The 18,456-nt window shown below is 48.8% G+C and overlaps 1 protein-coding gene across 2 annotated transcripts in view; it reads right to left on the bottom strand.

Annotated features, from left to right (window-relative positions):
- PALS2 (protein associated with LIN7 2, MAGUK p55 family member) overlaps positions 1–18,456 on the bottom strand; it is a 985,569-nt gene that overhangs the window by 196,890 nt on the left and 770,223 nt on the right. For both annotated transcript variants that reach the window (XM_086941681.1, XM_086941682.1), the window contains exon 10: positions 8,907–9,068. In XM_086941681.1, coding sequence (XP_086797807.1) covers positions 8,907–9,068 — 162 coding nt within the window. The remainder of the gene's footprint in view (positions 1–8,906; positions 9,069–18,456) is intronic.

Genomic DNA, 18,456 nt, shown 5'->3' with positions numbered 1-18,456 from the left:
CTACGCTGTGTAATAAAGACAACACTTGCAGCAAAAACCCCGGCCTGTTCTTATACCCCATATGCAAGTGCATCATTATTTTCTGATTTCCAACAGCGGAAAATGCGGTCAAGTCACAGCTCCCAGGAGCCAAGGAGTGACTATAGAAACCACTGGATATATTCAGTGTTGCCTTATATTTTATACAAACTATGTTGTTCACTAGAGCAGAGCTGTGGGTAGTGGGTATTCTGTACCACAAATGTACGACAATGACTATTCAAATTTCGATAATCTAATACAATGCAATATAAACCGTCCGGTTTCAACACCGGAAAAAGAGGATTATTCATCGTGATATACAGATTCAATTACTCCTTGATATTCCAACTGAGTCAGGAGCTTTAGCCTCCTGTCTGATTGGATATTGCGGTTGTGGCTGCAGCATAGATATGGGATCTCGTGTGCCAGTAAGTCTCTATCCCAGCCCACTTCATTACGTTACACTGCCGGGGCTAGGGCCAAAGCCCATTTTACTGAGTAAGCCTTTGCATGTTCTTCAGGGATGTATGGTGAAACATTGGAAGTATCACGTCCTCCCCTCTAGAAGCGGTCAAAATTAATGGTGGAGTCCAATCCGCCTCCGCCAACAAAATATCAGAAGTGAGATTTTCCCCAAAAAACGCTGTAATTGTACGCTGTATATCCCCCTCAATTTGGAGGACTATTTGTATCCGGGGGAGCAACTCTAGTATCTGCTGTCTCTACTATAATAAATTTTTTAGTTGCTCTAGCCTCCAGACAGGGACGCAGTGCCTCCCGCTCTATGGTAACCTCTGCGACACGGTCAAGCAGAGTCACTGCCCATCGCCAGTCTAGGAGTAGTATCTGAGGCATATTTTGCTGTTAAAGCAGCAACTTTCTTCTTTAGATACAGGGGTCCAAAATGAGACAGTCCCTCTTGTTTGGCCTTCACATCAAACTGACTTGGTTGATCCCATCCCTGTTGAGTGGTCGCACCTTTGCCGCGATCCTGAAGCTCCCCTCCACCGACTCGAGAGTCCGATGAATCCTGTAAAGAACGAGGAGAGAGCAGATCAAAGACTTGACATTTATCAGGCGACAAAATGTTTGCGCGATCGCACAGATCATAAGTTCGCACAGAAGATTCGGGTGTCTGAACTAGCATGCGAACCCTGCTTCTGTCTGTTGTTGCTGTCAAGTTTTTTTGTTTCTCTAGTTCTTTTTAGGAAAGAACGGGCACCCTTCTTTTTCAGGTTGGGTTTTCTGTTGATTGATTTTGAGGTAGAGTAAAAGGCTTAATTCCCAGACTATTGCACACTAAGGTTTTATAAGTTTTAGCAATTTGCGCTGTTTGTCTGCGTCTGCAACAGCCTCCAAGCGTTGTGCCACGTGCAAGCTTGCTGCATCACCCTTAACATTAGCAAGGATCATATCGCAAACAATATCAAACACTACGACCAGTCTCATCCCCAACTCCAGGGCCGCCTCGTCCCCATGTTCATCTTGAACACGTTTAATCACTGAAGGGCGAACGGTCATTGAGAGGGTGCAAAAACACAGAATATACCGCTGCAAACACTCTACCCAAGTGTTACAATCAGCTAACTCGAGAACCAGGCCTTTAGGTAAACTCATTGTCAGCATTCTGTGTTTCTCCACATGAGTGGTATTTGGAAAAACAGCTTTGAGTTGTCCAATTTTTTCAGCAAGCCAATAAGGAATTTCATCCTTATTTTGCGGTTGCTTGCCCATTACTGGATTAATCATGACGGGACTGATGATTACGCCACCAGCTCCCGGCAGTTGTGCAGAAACGCCAGGTTGTCCCACCTGAAAGTTGCGCAACACAAACTGAGTAACAGCTCTATGTATACGTATTATTGAAGTGTGTAATACGCTTAGTTCTGCAACTGGAACAATAAGATAATTTGGATGAAGGGTATACCTAGCCAAAACAGGCCATGTGGCCCATCAATTGACAAGGGGCCTAAATGGACCACAGTCACAATGTGTGGAAGGGCGTCATTAAACCATATAGTATGTTGCCAAGCCGTTAGTGACACTTCAAGAGAACTACAAGGACGATAATTCTGCGGCAGGGCAGCAGCAGTATACTTGTGAAACAATTTATCTGTTCCATCGACTGCCGGAAAGGTGACCCAAGAATAAAAAACCTTGACGCGGTAAGCTGCATCCGCTTCAACCACAAAAATAAGCGCAACACCAGCATCAGGGACTCCATATGGAGTCAAATACGTCCTGATTGGTGTGTGGTTAGGAGGTGCTATGGCAACTGCCATAATCAATAGTAAAATAACAACTTATGAGTGTCAGCAGAATAACAGGTAAAAAGAAAGAGAAAGACCTTTTTAAATTCAAGCTTGAAAAACCTATAAAATATCACAATATAGGAGGCTACATCGTCACAATCATCTCCGGAAACAGACGTGAGGGGTTTGTGGACAAGCACAAGCACTACTCTGGTGCCTCGCAGATAAGTACCAGATCAAACATTGGCAGTGCTATGTTGCAGGTATTCTGCACATACACAGAACCATGCGCAGGAAAACAGGACCTCGGTGTGAAGGGGTTAAGCCTATCTACCGGCTCAGTACCTAAAATACCAGAACCAACTAGCTATAGGGTCTCATTCGTTCTCCTACATAATCACGAAGCTACAAATGATTAGACAACCCAGAACACAACACTCCTGACTCTCTCAGGAATCGCGGTAGTAAGACATACCCTTTCGCTCACTCACTTTTACTAGTCCACAATAAGAATAGGCAGAGTTACTGATATAGCGCAAAATGTTTATTTTAAATATCATGCTCTATAATGCAGTATACGAGCCACTACCAGCAGCAAAACGCATACACCTAAAACAGTTAGCATTGTAGCAAGTCCATAGACTATGAAAGAGGAAATCATTGTATACAGACAGTGAGTAAAGGACTGTAAGGCCTAACCACCCTCCCCATGGCTTGAAGACACTGCAAGCATCTATTTCGCAATACCATCCTCAAGAATAACTTTATTCGATTAAAGTTAACCATGAAAGTATAACATACATAAGCACCAATGGAAAGTTTATTTACATAAGGAGCATCCTGGCGCTAGCTAGATAGTGTGCAAACAATTACCAATGCAGAATTAGATAGCGGCCATGACATAGTCATCTGGAAGATTGAAAATCCAGGTTTTTAGTTGCTTCCTAAACTGGTTTTCTTGAGTCAGAAACCTGAGATTCTTGGGCATTGAGTTCCAGGCTCTAGAGGACAGAAAAGTTAGGGTCTTACCGCCCTTGGTTTTGTAATTAAATTTAGATAGTTTTATCAGATTGTCATCAGAGGATCGTAGCGTCCTGGAAGGGTTGTAGTGGGGGTAACGCCTAGTAAGATACTTTGGGCCTGTGCTATTAAATGCACGAAAGGCGATGATCAGAATTTTGAATAGTATCCTTTTATGCAGAGGTAGCTAATGAAGGGTTTTCAAAGCGGCTGATGCTGAAGATTTCCTTGGTAGTTTTAGTACTAATCTGGCTGCTGAATGTTGTACACTTTGAAGTTTTTTCAGCGTGGATTTTTTCACACCTGCCATCAGGCCATTACAATAGTCGAGGCGGGCGAGGATTAAAGCCACTGCTACCGCCTTTGAGTCAGTGGGTAGGAAGTCAAAACACTTCTTAAGAGATTTTACAATACCAAAGCAGCTTCCTGCCACATTCCTTACATGTTGGTCGAATGATAACTCGGTGTCAAACAGGACCCCGAGATTTCTCGCTGTCGCCAGAGTCTGAGAGGGAGCAGTGGAGTCCTCTGGCCACCATTTGCTGGGACAGAAATTGGAATTTTTTCCCATAGGGAGGATTTCTGTCTTGTTGGCGTTACATTTAAGATGTTTTTTTCCATCCAGTGGAATACATCCTTCAGGCAGTTCTAAGGTTTTGTTCAGCATTGGTGGAGTTTTCTTCAAGGGGCACAATGAGTTGAGTATCATCGGCATACGATGTAACAAGTATGCCGTATGATTCAATCAAAGAAATAAGAGGGACCAAATAAATATTAAATAGTAGAGGGCTCAGAATGGAGCCTTGAGGGACTCCAGACAAAACCTTTTTTTCTTTAGAGAGTAAAGGGCCTAGTGCAATGGTTTGAGATCTATCTGTTAAAAAGGATGTTATCCACGCTAGTACCACATCTGAGATACCAATGTCTTTTAGTCTACCTAACAGTATTGTGTGCAAGATGGTATCGAACGCTGCTGTGAGGTCTAATAGAATCAAGACAGCGTTCTTTCTTTGATCCTGCAGTAGCTTTATAGAGTCAGTAAGTTCGATCAATGCCGTTTCCGTAGAATGATGAGGACAGAAACCTGATTGTTGGGGATGGAGGACATTGTAGCTTTCTACATGGCTTTTTAGCTCTTTGTAGACCATCTGTTCAGTAATTTTACCCAAGACTGGGAGGAGTGAGATTGGACGTAAGTTGGTGTGGTCTGTGGTGGATTTATTAAGCTTTTTTATCAAAGGTTTCACGATTCCCTGTTTCCATTCTCGTGGAACTATACCTGTGTTGAGAGAGGAGTTTACAATCCCATTTATGATGGGATTCAACACATCAATTAGCTGATGGAGAATTCGTGGGGGGCAGGAGTCAGAGGGAGCGCCAGATTTGCAGGCCAGGATTACTATTTTCTCCCTGATCTGGAAGGGTAGAAGTCTGAGGGGCTTGGGGAGCAGGAAAGTCTTTCTGTATTGAGTCAATTTTCTCCTCAAAGAAGTCAGCTATTTGATTGCAGAATTCTTGGGATGGAGGTATTTCGGGCTGTAAAGCTCTAGGATGAGTAAAGGTCTTAACTATAGAAAACAATGTTTTTTGTTTTTGTTTTGCTTCCTTAATGACTTTAATATAATATTCTTTCTTGGCAATTTTTATGCTGCGAAGATATACTTTCCTCTGTTGAGTATAAGAGTTTCTATCTGCAGAGTCATAGGTTTTACGTCAATTGCGTTCGCCTTTCTTACATAATAGATGGGCTTTGGCTAATTCTGGAGTGAACCAGGGGGCATTTGTCTTACCTCTTTTCTCCGTTCCTCTGGAACGTTTAGGTGGGGCACGTTCTTTGATCTCATGCTGCATCCAATTATGGAAGCATTTAGAATCTTGTTCTACGTCTCCAGACAGACTGGGAATCTGTGTCTGAATGATGGGCTTGAGCTTGAAACTGTCCTCTACCATTGTCCAGTTAACATAGTTCTCTGAATGTTGACTGGATTTAACTGAATTCTGGGGTTGTGAAGTTCTAATGCAAAAAGGGATCAGACTATGATCTGTCCAGATTTGTGGGACAGGGGTTTGGGTTTCTAGAAGGGGAAAGTTAGTGCATACCCCATCTAAGATGTGTCCTGCTTGGTGTGTGGGCTGTGTTACCCTTTGTTGTAAGTTAAAAATTTCCAAGGTCTGATAAAAATTAAGTGCCTGCATATCCGCTTTGGATTCAAGATGCAGATTAAAATCACCCAGGAGTGTGAAGTGAGGGTAACGAAGAAGGAGCTGACCTAAAGAGTCACTAAGAGATTCTAGGAATCTAGTTGCACTGCCTGGGGGGCGGTAGATTAATCCTCCTGAAAAGGAGGAGGTCTCGTTTAACTTGATGGAAAAACCGAGCCCTTCTGTTCCTTTGAAGGGATCTAGATTGAATGTGTGACATTTCATGTGATTTCTTAATACCAAGGCTACTCCTCCACCTCTCGCCTTCAATCTGTCCTGCCTAAAGATGGTATAGCCTTGTGGAAGGGCGATGGCCAGGTCAGGGTTGCTGCTATCAGTTAACCATGTTTCGGTTATGAGGAGTCAATCCAAGTCTAACTCAAGGATGAGATCTTTTATATCTTGGCTGTGGCTACACATGGAGCGAGCGTTGATCAACCCTCCTTTAAAGTGTGAAATATTATCGACAGTGTCGGTTAGAGCAGCTATTGTCTTGACTGGGGACCAAAGAGAGGTCCACCTGCAAAGCCTGCAGCTAAAAGGCCCTCTAATGTTGTTCAGCTCAACATTACAAGTACAGCTATTTACTATGTGTAAACTTCGAAGTGCGCTTGCCTGGTACCTTACGATGGAGGATCCATGTCCAGAGTTTCCTGCGCCTGTCGCGTTCTTGGCGCGGATCGGGCGCAGACGGGCTTTCCTTTGGCGAGCCGCCATCGCGCCCGCTGCACCCGCCCCCTGCGCGGACGGGAAATGTTGTGCCTCATATGTTGATGGAGGAGGGCGTGAGTCGTCGGAAGACTAACGCTAGCCTTCTTTCACCCCCAAGATGGCGGCCGTCCCTGTGTCCAATCGCGTCAGCTCTTACTCGTCAACGCGTGGACTAGTGATCTATGTGCTGCGAGGAGAAGGGTGAAGCGTTTCAAAAGGAAAGTGATTCTTCCTCAAAAACACCCGGTGACACCCAAAGGTTTAAAATACAATAACACAATTTTAAAAAAGTTCGTCAGCCTAACCCCCGGCTTTCCGCCTCAGGGGAGAATAATTTGCACACTAATCTGTGCGCGCAAAGTGGGGGGCCTGTTTTTATAGCTGGGAGAGCGAGATTCGTCGGAAGACTGTAACGCTAGCCTTCTTTCACCCCCAAGATGGCGGCCGTCCCTGTGTCCAATCGCGTCAGCTCTTACTCGTCAACGCGTGGACTAGTGATCTATGTGCTGCGAGGAGAAGGGTGAAGCGTTTCAAAAGGAAAGTGATTCTTCCTCAAAAACACCCGGTGACACCCAAAGGTTTAAAATACAATAACACAATTTTAAAAAAGTTCGTCAGCCTAACCCCCGGCTTTCCGCCTCAGGGGAGAATAATTTGCACACTAATCTGTGCGCGCAAAGTGGGGGGCCTGTTTTTATAGCTGGGAGAGCGAGATTCGTCGGAAGACTGTAACGCTAGCCTTCTTTCACCCCCAAGATGGCGGCCGTCCCTGTGTCCAATCGCGTCAGCTCTTACTCGTCTGCACGTGGACTAGGGATCTATGTGCTGCGAGGAGAAGGGTGAAGCGTTTCAAAAGAAAAGTGATTCTTCCTCAAAAACACCCGGTGACACTCAAAGGTTTAAAATACAATAACACAATTTTAAAAAGTTTGTCAGCCTAACCCCCGGCTTTCCGCCTCAGGGGAGAATAATTTGCACACTAATCTGTGCGCACAAAGTGGGGGGCCTGTTTTTATAGCTGGGAGAGCGAGATTCATCGGAAGACTGTAACGCTAGCCTTCTTTCACCCCCAAGATGGCGGCCGTCCCCGTGTCCAATCACGTCAGCTCTTACTCGTCTGCGCGTGGACTAGGGATCTATGTGCTGCGAGGAGAAGGGTGAAGCGTTTCAAAAGGAAAGTGATTCTTCTTCAAAAACACCCGGTGACACCCAAAGGTTTAAAATACAATAACACAATTTTAAAAAAGTTTGTCAGCCTAACCCCCGGCTTTCCGCCTCAGGGGAGAATAATTTGCACACTAATCTGTCCTGTTTTCCTGTGCATAGCTCTGTTTATGTGCAGAATACCCGCAACAGGACCGGTTTCAGAGTACCACCTCTCATCAGCCAGGCTAGCTTGAACCCAGTGGTATGGAGAGCACAGGAAGCACGTCTGGGCATACCCTTCCCCACTCAGGGCGATAAAAAGAACAATGGATGGACGGATTACTGAACAATGCAAACATTTATCCCCAGCCACAAAGATCTGGGTTTACTACATCGAGTGGGGCCTCGAAGCACACCATTAGGCCGGAGAAGCAGCAGAATGCTTTGCCTCCTATTTACTGTGCTTCTTCAACTTACCAGACTTGGACGAAGGGGTCTCAAGGTAGCAGGATGATCATCCATGAGAACGGCTCCCAGACCAGCCCTGAGAGTTGCCTCAGGAATTGGACCGAGACGGCACAGAGCCTTCTTCTACTGCACCGCCAGGAACTTCATCGCCTGCTCACGGCCTTGGGATGCATCCACTTACACTCGGCACAGGCCTTGGAGTCGTGACTTTACCGCAGACAGGAGTCAAACCAAGTGGGGATGATACATAGACATCTGCCTGTTAAATTCTTTGCACAATTTAAACCCTGTAGTTTTTTTTTTCCGAAGCCCTGTCACTAGCACACTAGGAGCAATAGCTCAAAAATAGTGAACTAAAACGTTGCAGAACATGGTCAAAAAATTACGGCGGTAGCTCTCCTGATCTATGCTATTAGTGTGGAAAGGATGCAACTGATGTCAATGCACTGGGGTGGTGCCTATATGGGCACTGTGACATCACTTCTGACGTGGACGATGTCAACAAAGAGACAAGCAATGCCACCTACTGGTGAGCAGAGGTACTCCACAAGATTTTCTGGATGAAGTCTGACACCTCGGGAATATTTTGAGGGGAGGAATCTGCGGTTACAAGTCTATCAGAAACCGGTATTTATTTCACATGGGGAGCATCTGTCTGACTTGGTCTATTGTAACATGAAAAATCCTACCTACCATCAGGACTATTTTCGATTTCCAAGTATCATTAAAATAGCTTTTGTAGGAGCAGAGACTGAAGGCACAGTGCCATGCCAGATTAATATAAACCTTTCCATTTGATGTCTGCTACACCACAAAAATTCAATACCTGCTACAATTCTACAGAAATTCAAGTCTTGATCTCACACTCATGAGTACTATAAGATAGTGTGGAGCATTGAAAATAATTAACAGATCACTCAAAACAAGAAGACTACACTGCAATGCTTCTCTTTCTGTGAAGACATGGAAAGTTTTCTCTCCCTGTAATTTAGGTTTGTTTTGTTCTATTACTGTCATTCTTTCTTTGCATTCAATTTCACAGCATTTATGTTTTAGGGAGATAAGACACTTGCACAGAAAACTTACATGGCACTGTAGTTCCAAATCGCAAGGGAAAAAGGACGATAAGTCGGTTTTTCAAGCTCCTGCGACCCACTCCTTGAGCACCTATTAATACAAGAGTTTTTCTTTGGAAAGGAGGCATTCTAGCTACTTCCTCGTATATTTGAATTTCATGGCGGTCAAACTCTGGAAAAAAAAAAGACACACATTGTTTGTATTTGAAATAAGTATCACAATTGCACAGGCTCTAACACTGAAAGCAGTGGGTTTAGAAAATAGCTTTACTGCCACATGCTCAAATCAAGATAGCTGCATCTTGGGGAATAAACACCGTATGAGATTATATAAGTACACAAGGAAATCATAACCAGTCCTCGCGACATCAGAAGCTGAACTCAAATACTTCAACAAAATGTCAGGGCTTAAGGAATCAATGACTAAGAATTGGAACAGTTTTTTCCTCCTTTACCTCACTTTAAAATCTATTCACCAAAATGCACTAAATGGTAGTTGTACTAGATAGATAACAACATCCCTTATAAACTCAGTTGAGATGCAGAAAACGGAGTAGAAAAGAGGCATAGAGTACAAGGTCAGTACTGTACACAAGTAATTCTTGAAATGTATTGGCACAACTCGCATTAATTTTAGGTTCATGCACTGGTTATAGCCTTCCATAATACATCACTTATACCATGTAAAATTATAGCATTCATACCGACACATATGACAACTCAAATGACAATTTGTCTGAACACAGTGCATGGAGAAGGTCCAAGGTATAGTTAATACAGTGTGGGGAGTGAGGTGACAACATTGGACATGGAGGTGCTCGATTTGAATATGTGACGTTACGTTACAACGCCACATATTGCATCCCGGTAGGTAACAACCTGGCCGTTACTTCGTCCGCGTTGTTACCGCGCGTGGCATTACAACGCAAGTCGTTTTTACGACTTGCACTAGATGGCGCGCTGGACTTAGGAGTAGTATAAATTACTATTCCTACTCCAGTTAGCGCAACAGCAGGAAACGTGTTGGACTTTAAAATCCAACACATTCCCTGGTGTTGCACGCCATCTAGCGCAAGTCGTTGAAACGTCATGCCATGTAATGCCATACGTGGTAACAACGCGGACGATGTAACGTCCACGTTGTTACCAAAGCGGGTGGCACTGACAGCATTGTTAACACGGTCTCCAGCTTGATTTACAGTAATTTGAAGGTGGTGCCTAAATCATGAATTCAAGTCATAACTTTAGAGGGGCGTGGTTTGGATGGCGGCGTGAGCTTGCAGCTCCGCGCAGGGTCCCGCTATTAATCCTGAAAACCGCGCCTGGGGCGACCCCTGGTCGGCGCAACTTGTCTGCGAAGTGTTGGGGAACCACTGGTGAGCGGAGGAGACCTCTTTGGGGTCCGCCAGTCCCACGGAGACCTAGTCAGACGACGTCCGAGGTGTTGCCCGGAGTGCGAAGAAAATGGCGGCGGCGAGGGTCGATGGTCTCTGAACCGAAACTGAGCGGAATTGGCATCGGCTTGCGGGGTGGCCCGCCTGTGCGAGATCGGAGTTGCAGGATCTGCTGGCACGGCCCTGAGGAGCGGGGGTGATTGGTGGTCACCTTTGGATTGGAGTACTGGGGGCACGCACTTGTCTCTACTTCCCCCCCCCCTCCACCCCGGTTCTGGCGACAGTGGGACGAACAGCGCTAGAACTTTTGGTCGCTGGCGCTACGGGCACTGCAGAGGCTCTCTATCACGTTCGTTGCTGAGGCGCACGTCCCCTGGGTAGAGCTTATCGGGACCTAGTGAGGTCCGGGCCTGCCCGTGTCGCTCCGACAGAGACACTTAAGATGGCGGCTGAGGGTGGAGCGGCCATCACAGAGCAGAGCCGGGAGGATTTGACCGCGCTATCTCAGGTTGGCGAGGCCTCCCCGCCGATGATGGACCAGGAGCAGAGACTGAATCGGCGCCTGGATGCTATACTGGATGCTATCACCTCGACCAAGGAGGCATTGCAGCAGGACATTGCGCAGGTCGCTACGGGGCTGGGGCTCCTAAGAGCGGATCATGCCAAGTTGGCGGATAAGGTTAAGGACCATGAGCAGCTGTTATTGGACCTGAAACCGGCGGTGGTGACCGCGGAACATAAGATAACGGACATTCTGGCCCGGCTGGACTCGTTGGAGCGGCGAGCGGAGGATGCTGAAAGCCGCAATAGGCGGAACAACGTGTGGGTCGTAGGCCAGCCGGAAAGAATTGAAAGGGAGGATGCGGTGTCCTACATGGAGGACTGGTTCCGGACAGTGGTGGCACCGGAGGGACTCACTCCCTTCTTTACGTTGGAGCGGGCACACAGGGTGCCGGCTCGCCCACCAGCGCTTGGCCGCCCCCCCCCAGACCGATGGTGGTGAGGCTCCTTCATTACAAAGATCGGGACCTCCTCATCCAGAAAGCTCGGGCCTCGGGCCCGTACGAGGTGGAAAACAGCCGAGTCACGATCTTCCCGGACTATACTCAGGCGGTCCAGAAGAATAGGGCATCCTTCTTGGCGGTGAAAAAGGAGCTACGGGAGGAGGGCATCCAGTATTCCTTGCTCTTCCCGGCCAAGCTGCGGATAATCCTGGATGGGACCACTCATTTCTTTCAAACTCCAGATGAAGCGTGGCTGAGGCTGGAATCGTACCGAGCTGGTACGGACAGGAATAGTAAAAGCCAGCGTGCGAAGCCTAAACCGCCCCAGGTCCGGAAATCTCAGAGGATTCGCTCCCGCACTAAGCTTCAGCGAGAGAAACGAGAGGCTCAAATGGCTGCGGACAAAAGAGGGGCGCTGGCGGCGACGGCGGCCATCACGAGATCACAACAGGAGAGTGACTTGGCGGCTACAGACTCTGGAGAAGATGGTGGCAGGACTGGAGAGGAATTTTCGGAGGCGGAGAGCTTGAAGGGGCCGGTGGTCACCCCCCAAACGTCTGATGAGATTTTTCATGGCTGATTCTTCTATGGGACTTGGGACACTGCTTCTGGTAGGGTGGTATCCTGTTGGCGCTGGGTGGGTCGCCTGGTAGGGTGCAGCATCAGCATTGCGGGATGGACGGCGCGGGGTGCGGGCCCCGCCTGCCCGGGGTCGGCGGTAACTCACCCCCTCAGGGCCCTTAAGGCCTTCTGTGGTGGCGACCACAGGTTAGTCGGATGTGTGTGTTGTTTGAGGTTTGGATCGGGGCTCACACTGGGTTTGTAGGCTCTGTCCTGGGGAGTGGGGTTTGGGGAGTTTTTCTTATGGTTTGTTTTGGGGAGGGCAACCGCTGTGATGTGGGCATTGACTGGCTATACCTGAACTGGATTGCTCAATGTTGGTATGGGGACGTTACCTAACTTGAAATGCCTAACGTGGAATGTCCGAGGACTGCGAACTATGGTCAAACGCCACAAAGTGCATGCTTATTTGGTGCGGCGGGGGGGGTTCAGGTTGCCATGCTGCAGGAGACTCATCTAACGAAACAGGAATGCATTGCACTACAGAAGAGGTGTCGGGGTCAGGTCTTTGGCACTACTTATTCCGCGTTTGCTAGAGGGGCACTGATATGGGTGCGGGCGGGGATACCGTTCCAAGTGTTGAATCAATTGGTGGATCCTGAGGGCAGATATGTGGCGGTGGAGGGGAGGTTGTATGGTCGGGATGTTGTTTTCAGCTGCATATACGCTCCAAATGTTGATCAGGCCCGCTTCTTTGATGGCCTATCCGGCTCCTTGGCCTCTTTCTTAGCGGGGCCTCTGATACTGGGGGGGGGGACTTCAATTCGATCACAGATGTGGCCTTAGATAGATCCCACCCACCACTCGTTGATTCCCCTGTTCGTAAGTTAGCCGCACACAGGAAGGATTGGCAGGAAAGGTGGGGATTGCTGGATGTGTGGCGGGAACAACACAGGGATGGTAGGGACTATTCCTTTTTTTCAGCCCTCCACGCCTTGCATGTTAGGATTGACTTGATACTATGCAGCGGGTCCATAGCCCCATTGGTCTCCCATACGGACTATCTGGCCAGGACCATATCGGATCATAATCCTCTGTTGGTGCATGTCCACTGGCAGAGAGCGCGCTCCGCGATTCCAACATGGCGGCTCCGGCCCGACACCCTGGAGGACTCGGTGTTCAGTGACGCAGTCCAACGGGGGATAGATCAGTATTTTGGTGAGAATGAGGGGACAGATTCTTGTAGGTCCACTGAATGGGACGCGATGAAAGTGGTGGTGAGAGGAGTATGCTTGGGGAGGTTTTCGAATGCTCGAATGTCGGTGTTGAATGCGCTTGCCAGTGCGGAGGAGAAATTGAGGGATTTGGAGCGGTGTAGGCCGGACCGACCGGATCTACAGACCCGGCTGCTGGAGGCTAAGGAGGTGGTGGCCACCGAAACGGAACGGCTACGGAGCTATGACTACAGACAATATGCCATTAGAGCACATGCCGAGAGGGATAAGGTGGGCACGTTACTGGCTAGACTCGCTAATCCTGAACTCAGAGGCTGCCCGGTCTTGAGCATCAAAAATGATCTGGGGGAGACGGTCTACTCCCAAACGGCGGTACTGGAGTGCTTTAGGGCCTACTATGCGGAGTTGTACGAGAGTCAGTTAGGAGTGGAAACGTGCGAAATAGCGGAATATCTGGAGTCAGTGCAGCTTCCGGTGCTTGATGACGACGATGCAAAGGACTTAGGTGGACCTGTCACGCTGGCCGAGATTAGGGCGGCCATCAAACATATGGCGAGGAATAAAACGCCTGGGGTGGATGGCCTGCCAATAGAATTTTACCAGAAGTATGCTGATAGCTTGGCGCCCAGATTACTGGTGGTATATGAGGAGGCTCATAGGTTGGGGGGTCTGCCCGGATCGATGAGGGAGGCACTGATAGTACCGTTGCTAAAACCCGGCAGGGAAGCGACTGATGTGAGGTCTTACAGGCCACTGTCCATGCTGACGGTGGACTATAAGATACTAAGCCGGATCTTGGCCACCAGGTTGGCCCCACATATGACCAGCCTGGTGCACAGGGACCAAGCAGGGTTTATCCCCGCGAGGAGTACGGCATTAAATATTCGCCGTCTGATAGGGATACTGGATGGCACAGCAGATACGGACGGTACTCAGGCGGTGTTGTCTGTGGACATTGAGAAAGCTTTTGATAGTTTGGAATGGGTCTATCTGGATGAAGTCCTAGTGAGGCTCGGCATTGGTGAAGGGTTTCGCAGATGGACGAAGGTGTTATATTCCTCGGCGACGGCGCGCGTACGACTGGGCAATCTGGTGTCAGCGGCTTATCCTGTTGGTAGGGGGACGAGACAGGGGTGCTCCCTTTCCCCTCTTCTGTTTGCACTGGCGATGGAACCACTGGCGGTACGTGCCAGGTCAGGAGACATGTACGCAGGGATTGCGAGAGGTGGGCAGTTGCACTACATATCATTGTACGCGGACGATCTGCTACTGTACATGGAGGATACGGAACGGGCTCTGGAAGGGGCGATGGAGATGTCTGAGTTCGGTCGGTTGTCGGGCCTCAGGGTTAACTGGACGAAGACGTGTGTCTTCCCGCTTAGAGCGACCACGCCCTGCTCCGCCCGTGATAAAGGGGTGGTCTGGGAGCCATCTTGCTTCACTTATCTGGGAGTCCGTATCTACCACGAGGTCGCGGACTTATTAGAGGGCAATATTGGGCGGTGCGTACGGGCGCTGAGAGGTTGCATGTCTTTCTGGGCGTCCCTCCCCCTGTCGGTGTTGGGTAGGGTGGCCCTGCTGAAGATGGTGGCGCTTCCGCGGCTCTTGTACTATTTTCGCACGCTGCCCATTTGGATTCCCCAGAGGGTCTTCAGGGATCTGCGGACGATGGTCATTGACTTCCTTTGGGGGCACGGCCGCCGTAGAGTGGCACTGAACACGTTGCTCCGTCCTAAGCTTGAGGGGGGATGGCCGTCCCGGACTTTGAGTTGTATTATTTGGCCGCGCAGCTTCAGGTTCTCACACAGCATGTGGCTAGGGTGTTTAGAGGGCCGGAACGCGACCGAGAGCAGGGGATACAGCGCCATGTCTTGGCCTATATCATTATGCAGCAGAAACTGGAGTTGCGAGGCCTTACTATGGAGGAGCGGACGCTCAGGTTATGCTGGCAGAGGAGTCTGAGGAGGGCGAAGGCGGCCCGGCCGTATGCCCCGGAGATACCGATAGGCATGCTGACTGCGCTGCCGCATGGGGGCGACTGGTCCCCATTATTGGAGTGGGAGGAGCTGGGACTGCAAGTAGTGGGGGACTTGTACATTGATGGAACGTTGGTGCCCTTCCAAACGCTACAAGAACAGTTTGGGCTGCCGGAGGGGAGCTTCCTCTTGCATGCGGCGGTGGTGGCGGCCATGCAAAAGCATTGGAGAGAGGGGCTCATTGAACCGGGCACGACTATGGCTTGCCAGTATGTAGTGATGGCTGCCGGTACCTATAGAGCGGTGACCTGCCTCCATAATAGGATGTTGCATGAGGGGTTGGAGCCGCTCCTGGGCCTGAAAGCGAAATGGGAGGAGAGCATAGGCAGGCCCATTCCGGACACGGTGTGGGGTCATATCCTTAAGCGTACGTGGAAGGGCACGAGGAACGCGCGCTTTCAGCAGGTGCACTTTTATGTTTTGCATAGGGCCTACTAGACGCCGGAGAAGATCAAAAGATACTTTCAGGTACAGGAGGCGCGGTGTCCGAGGTGCATGGCGTTGGAGGCGGATCTGGATCATCTGTTATGGGGCTGCCCGAAACTGGAGGACTACTGGGAGGAGGTTGGGGGACTTCTCAATGCAGTGACCAACAGGGAGGTGGAGTTTGATATGGCGGCGTGCCTGTTGCTCTGGTTCCCACACACAAAAAACACTAAGGTGACAAGCAAGTTTATTGACCTGGGGCTGATACTGGCGCAGAGAGAGATCACCTGGCACTGGAAGTCCAGGGAGGGGCCGTCGGTGAGGAGGTGGACGAATGAATTGCTGAGGGGGTCTGAATGCGAGAGGGTGCTCCGTATGAGACAAGCAGTCAAGCTTGACAACGAAAAGAGCCTGGAATCAGCGCGGGCGTGGGAGTTGTTAGTGCAGGCCCTGCGTGACTCCCTGGTGGACGATGAGGATTGAATGCATGGGGCATGAGGACACTGCGAGGCTTACGAGTGTGGAGGTATAAGTAGATCTGTAGCGGGACCCATACCGGAGTCAGGGGCACGGCACACATCATTAGCGGTTGCTGGGGGGGAGGGCACGGGTGTTGTTCTAGGGCTGTTGAGGGGTGGGTTGGACACCGGGATCCAGGTTGGGAGCGGAGGCACTACCGGGCCTGTGGCTGCCTTTACGGTTTGTAGAGCATGAACGGATAGCGGAGCAGGGGCAGGGGCATGTGGCACTGTTGTGACAGGGCGCCCACAGGGTTTAGTTTAGTTTATGACATTTGTTAAGCGCTTGGTTGCACAGAGAACAGTGCGTCCCCGCGCTGACAACCCTACCTAACATCTCTTCAGCTTGGCTCACAGAGGGTGAGTAAAGGGGCACGGGCGAATTATACAGAGTTTATCTTGGGGAAAAGATGGGTTTTCAGCCTCTGTCTGAACCTGGTTTCAGACGGCTCCATCCTCTGGGTCTGGGGGGCGGGATTGCAGTATCGCCATGAGACCGGGCTGTTAGCTTATGATGGACGGTGTTGGGGTTGGGTTACGGGTTGGTGGGGTAAAATGCAGATACATGAAAAGATTTCGACCAGGGTCCCTCAGGGATGCTCACTGTGATGTCTTGCTGGCAATCTGGAACATTATGCCGCCCGGCCCCCGGGATACGGGCTGAATGGCTGTGTATACACTATGTTATTCGAACTATGCTGGGGGACACCATGAGTGTGCTGGTTGATTTATTATATGCAATGGTTTCTAATTCTGCAATAAAAACAAATTAAAAAAAAAAAGTCATAACTTTAGAATTTCGAATGCTTGTTTAATTTAGGTTGGGTTCATATAGCAGGAATGAAGACAATTTTCTTAACTATAACTTATTCCTAACCTTTATTTTTTCCATTGTATTTTCTTTTGTTTTTAATAAATATTTTTTGAAATCGTACAGTTAACTGTCATCGAGAGGAGTGTCATTAAAGAATGTGATACAGTAAAGTGGAGGACAGTGGCGTAAAGTGTACTGTCAGATTATAATGTCGTGGATTAGGCGTAGAATGTGGTACAGTGGAATAGGGTACAGTGGTGTGGAGTGTTGTAGAGAGGTCGCATAGACTGGAGTAACATACAGCAGAATATTGTACAGCGGAGTGTCAAAGACAGGAATCGATTGGGTAGTGTGGTAGAGTGTAAGAGTGTGGTGGTGAAGACAGCAATCTACAGTGAAGTGAGGTACGGTGTAGTGGCATACAGTACAACAGCGTAGAATGGAGGTTCGTACAGTGCAGTGGTGTCAAGTGGACTAGCGTATAGAGAAGTGCCAGTGTATTGGCATAAAGTGGAATAGCATATAGTGGAGTGGCGTGGAGTGGAATAGCGTACAGAGTAGTGGGGACAGTGGAGCTGCGTACAGTGAAATAGCACAGAGTGGAGTGCTGTAGAGTGCAGACGCATAGACTTGAGTGTTTTAGAATAAAATGATGCACTGTGGAGTGGCATGGAGTAGAGTGGAGTAGAGTGGATATTGTGGAGTGGCACACTGTGGACTACAATATATTACAGTTGCTTAGAGTGGAGTTGCATAGATTGGAATAGCTTAGGGTGCAGTAGTGTACAGTAGAGTGGTGCAGAGTGGAGTGAAACAAAAGGAACAAATGGACAGAATGCTGAACAATCCGAAAATTCACCCCCAATCTGGGATTTATCCATCGTTCTTTTGCTCACCACGCCATCCCAGTTTGGACGCAGCCATATGCAAATCAGTCTTGACCCTATGCGTCAAGGCAACAGTCCAGGCCAAACTGCCTAGCCAGATCCTACCTGGACCAGAAACAAGCTTCCTGCAACCAATTTCGGGCATCATCCCTCATCATCCAAGCTAGATTGAAACCAATGGCACAGTGAGCACAGGACCCATGTCTGGGCATGTCCTTCCCACTTAGGACGACAAAAGTAAAAGGAACAAATGATGGACGGAGTGCTGAACAATGAGTTCAGAAAGAGTGGAGTGAGGGACAGTGTAGTGGTGTAAAGTTCAATAGCGTAAACTGGAGTGCCATATAGGAGTGGCATACAGAGGCGTGGTGTAGAGTGGAGTGCTGTGGAGTGCTGTAGAGTGGAGTGCTGTGGAGTGGACCGAGGTAGAGTGTAGTGGGGCAGACTGTGGTGGCGTAGGCTGGAGTGTCAAAGAACGGAGTGGCGTAGAGTATAACAGCGTAGAGTGGTGTATACTAGATTGACGGAGAGAAATGGCATTTAGTGTATTTGCATTTGTATTTGTATGTGACATTTGTAAAGCGCAACTATCGCTCCGAAAGGAGCATCCTGGCGCTACAGAACTGTAATATACATTGGTGGAATAATACGGCGGCCATGACAAGGGAATCTGATAGACTGAAGA

The sequence above is a fragment of the Lissotriton vulgaris genome, chromosome 10, assembly GCF_964263255.1.
Source record: "Lissotriton vulgaris chromosome 10, aLisVul1.2, whole genome shotgun sequence".
NCBI classification, from domain to species: domain Eukaryota; kingdom Metazoa; phylum Chordata; class Amphibia; order Caudata; family Salamandridae; genus Lissotriton; species Lissotriton vulgaris.
The sequence above is the reverse complement of the archived record's forward strand: the minus strand, read 5'-3'. Positions and strand labels throughout refer to the sequence as shown.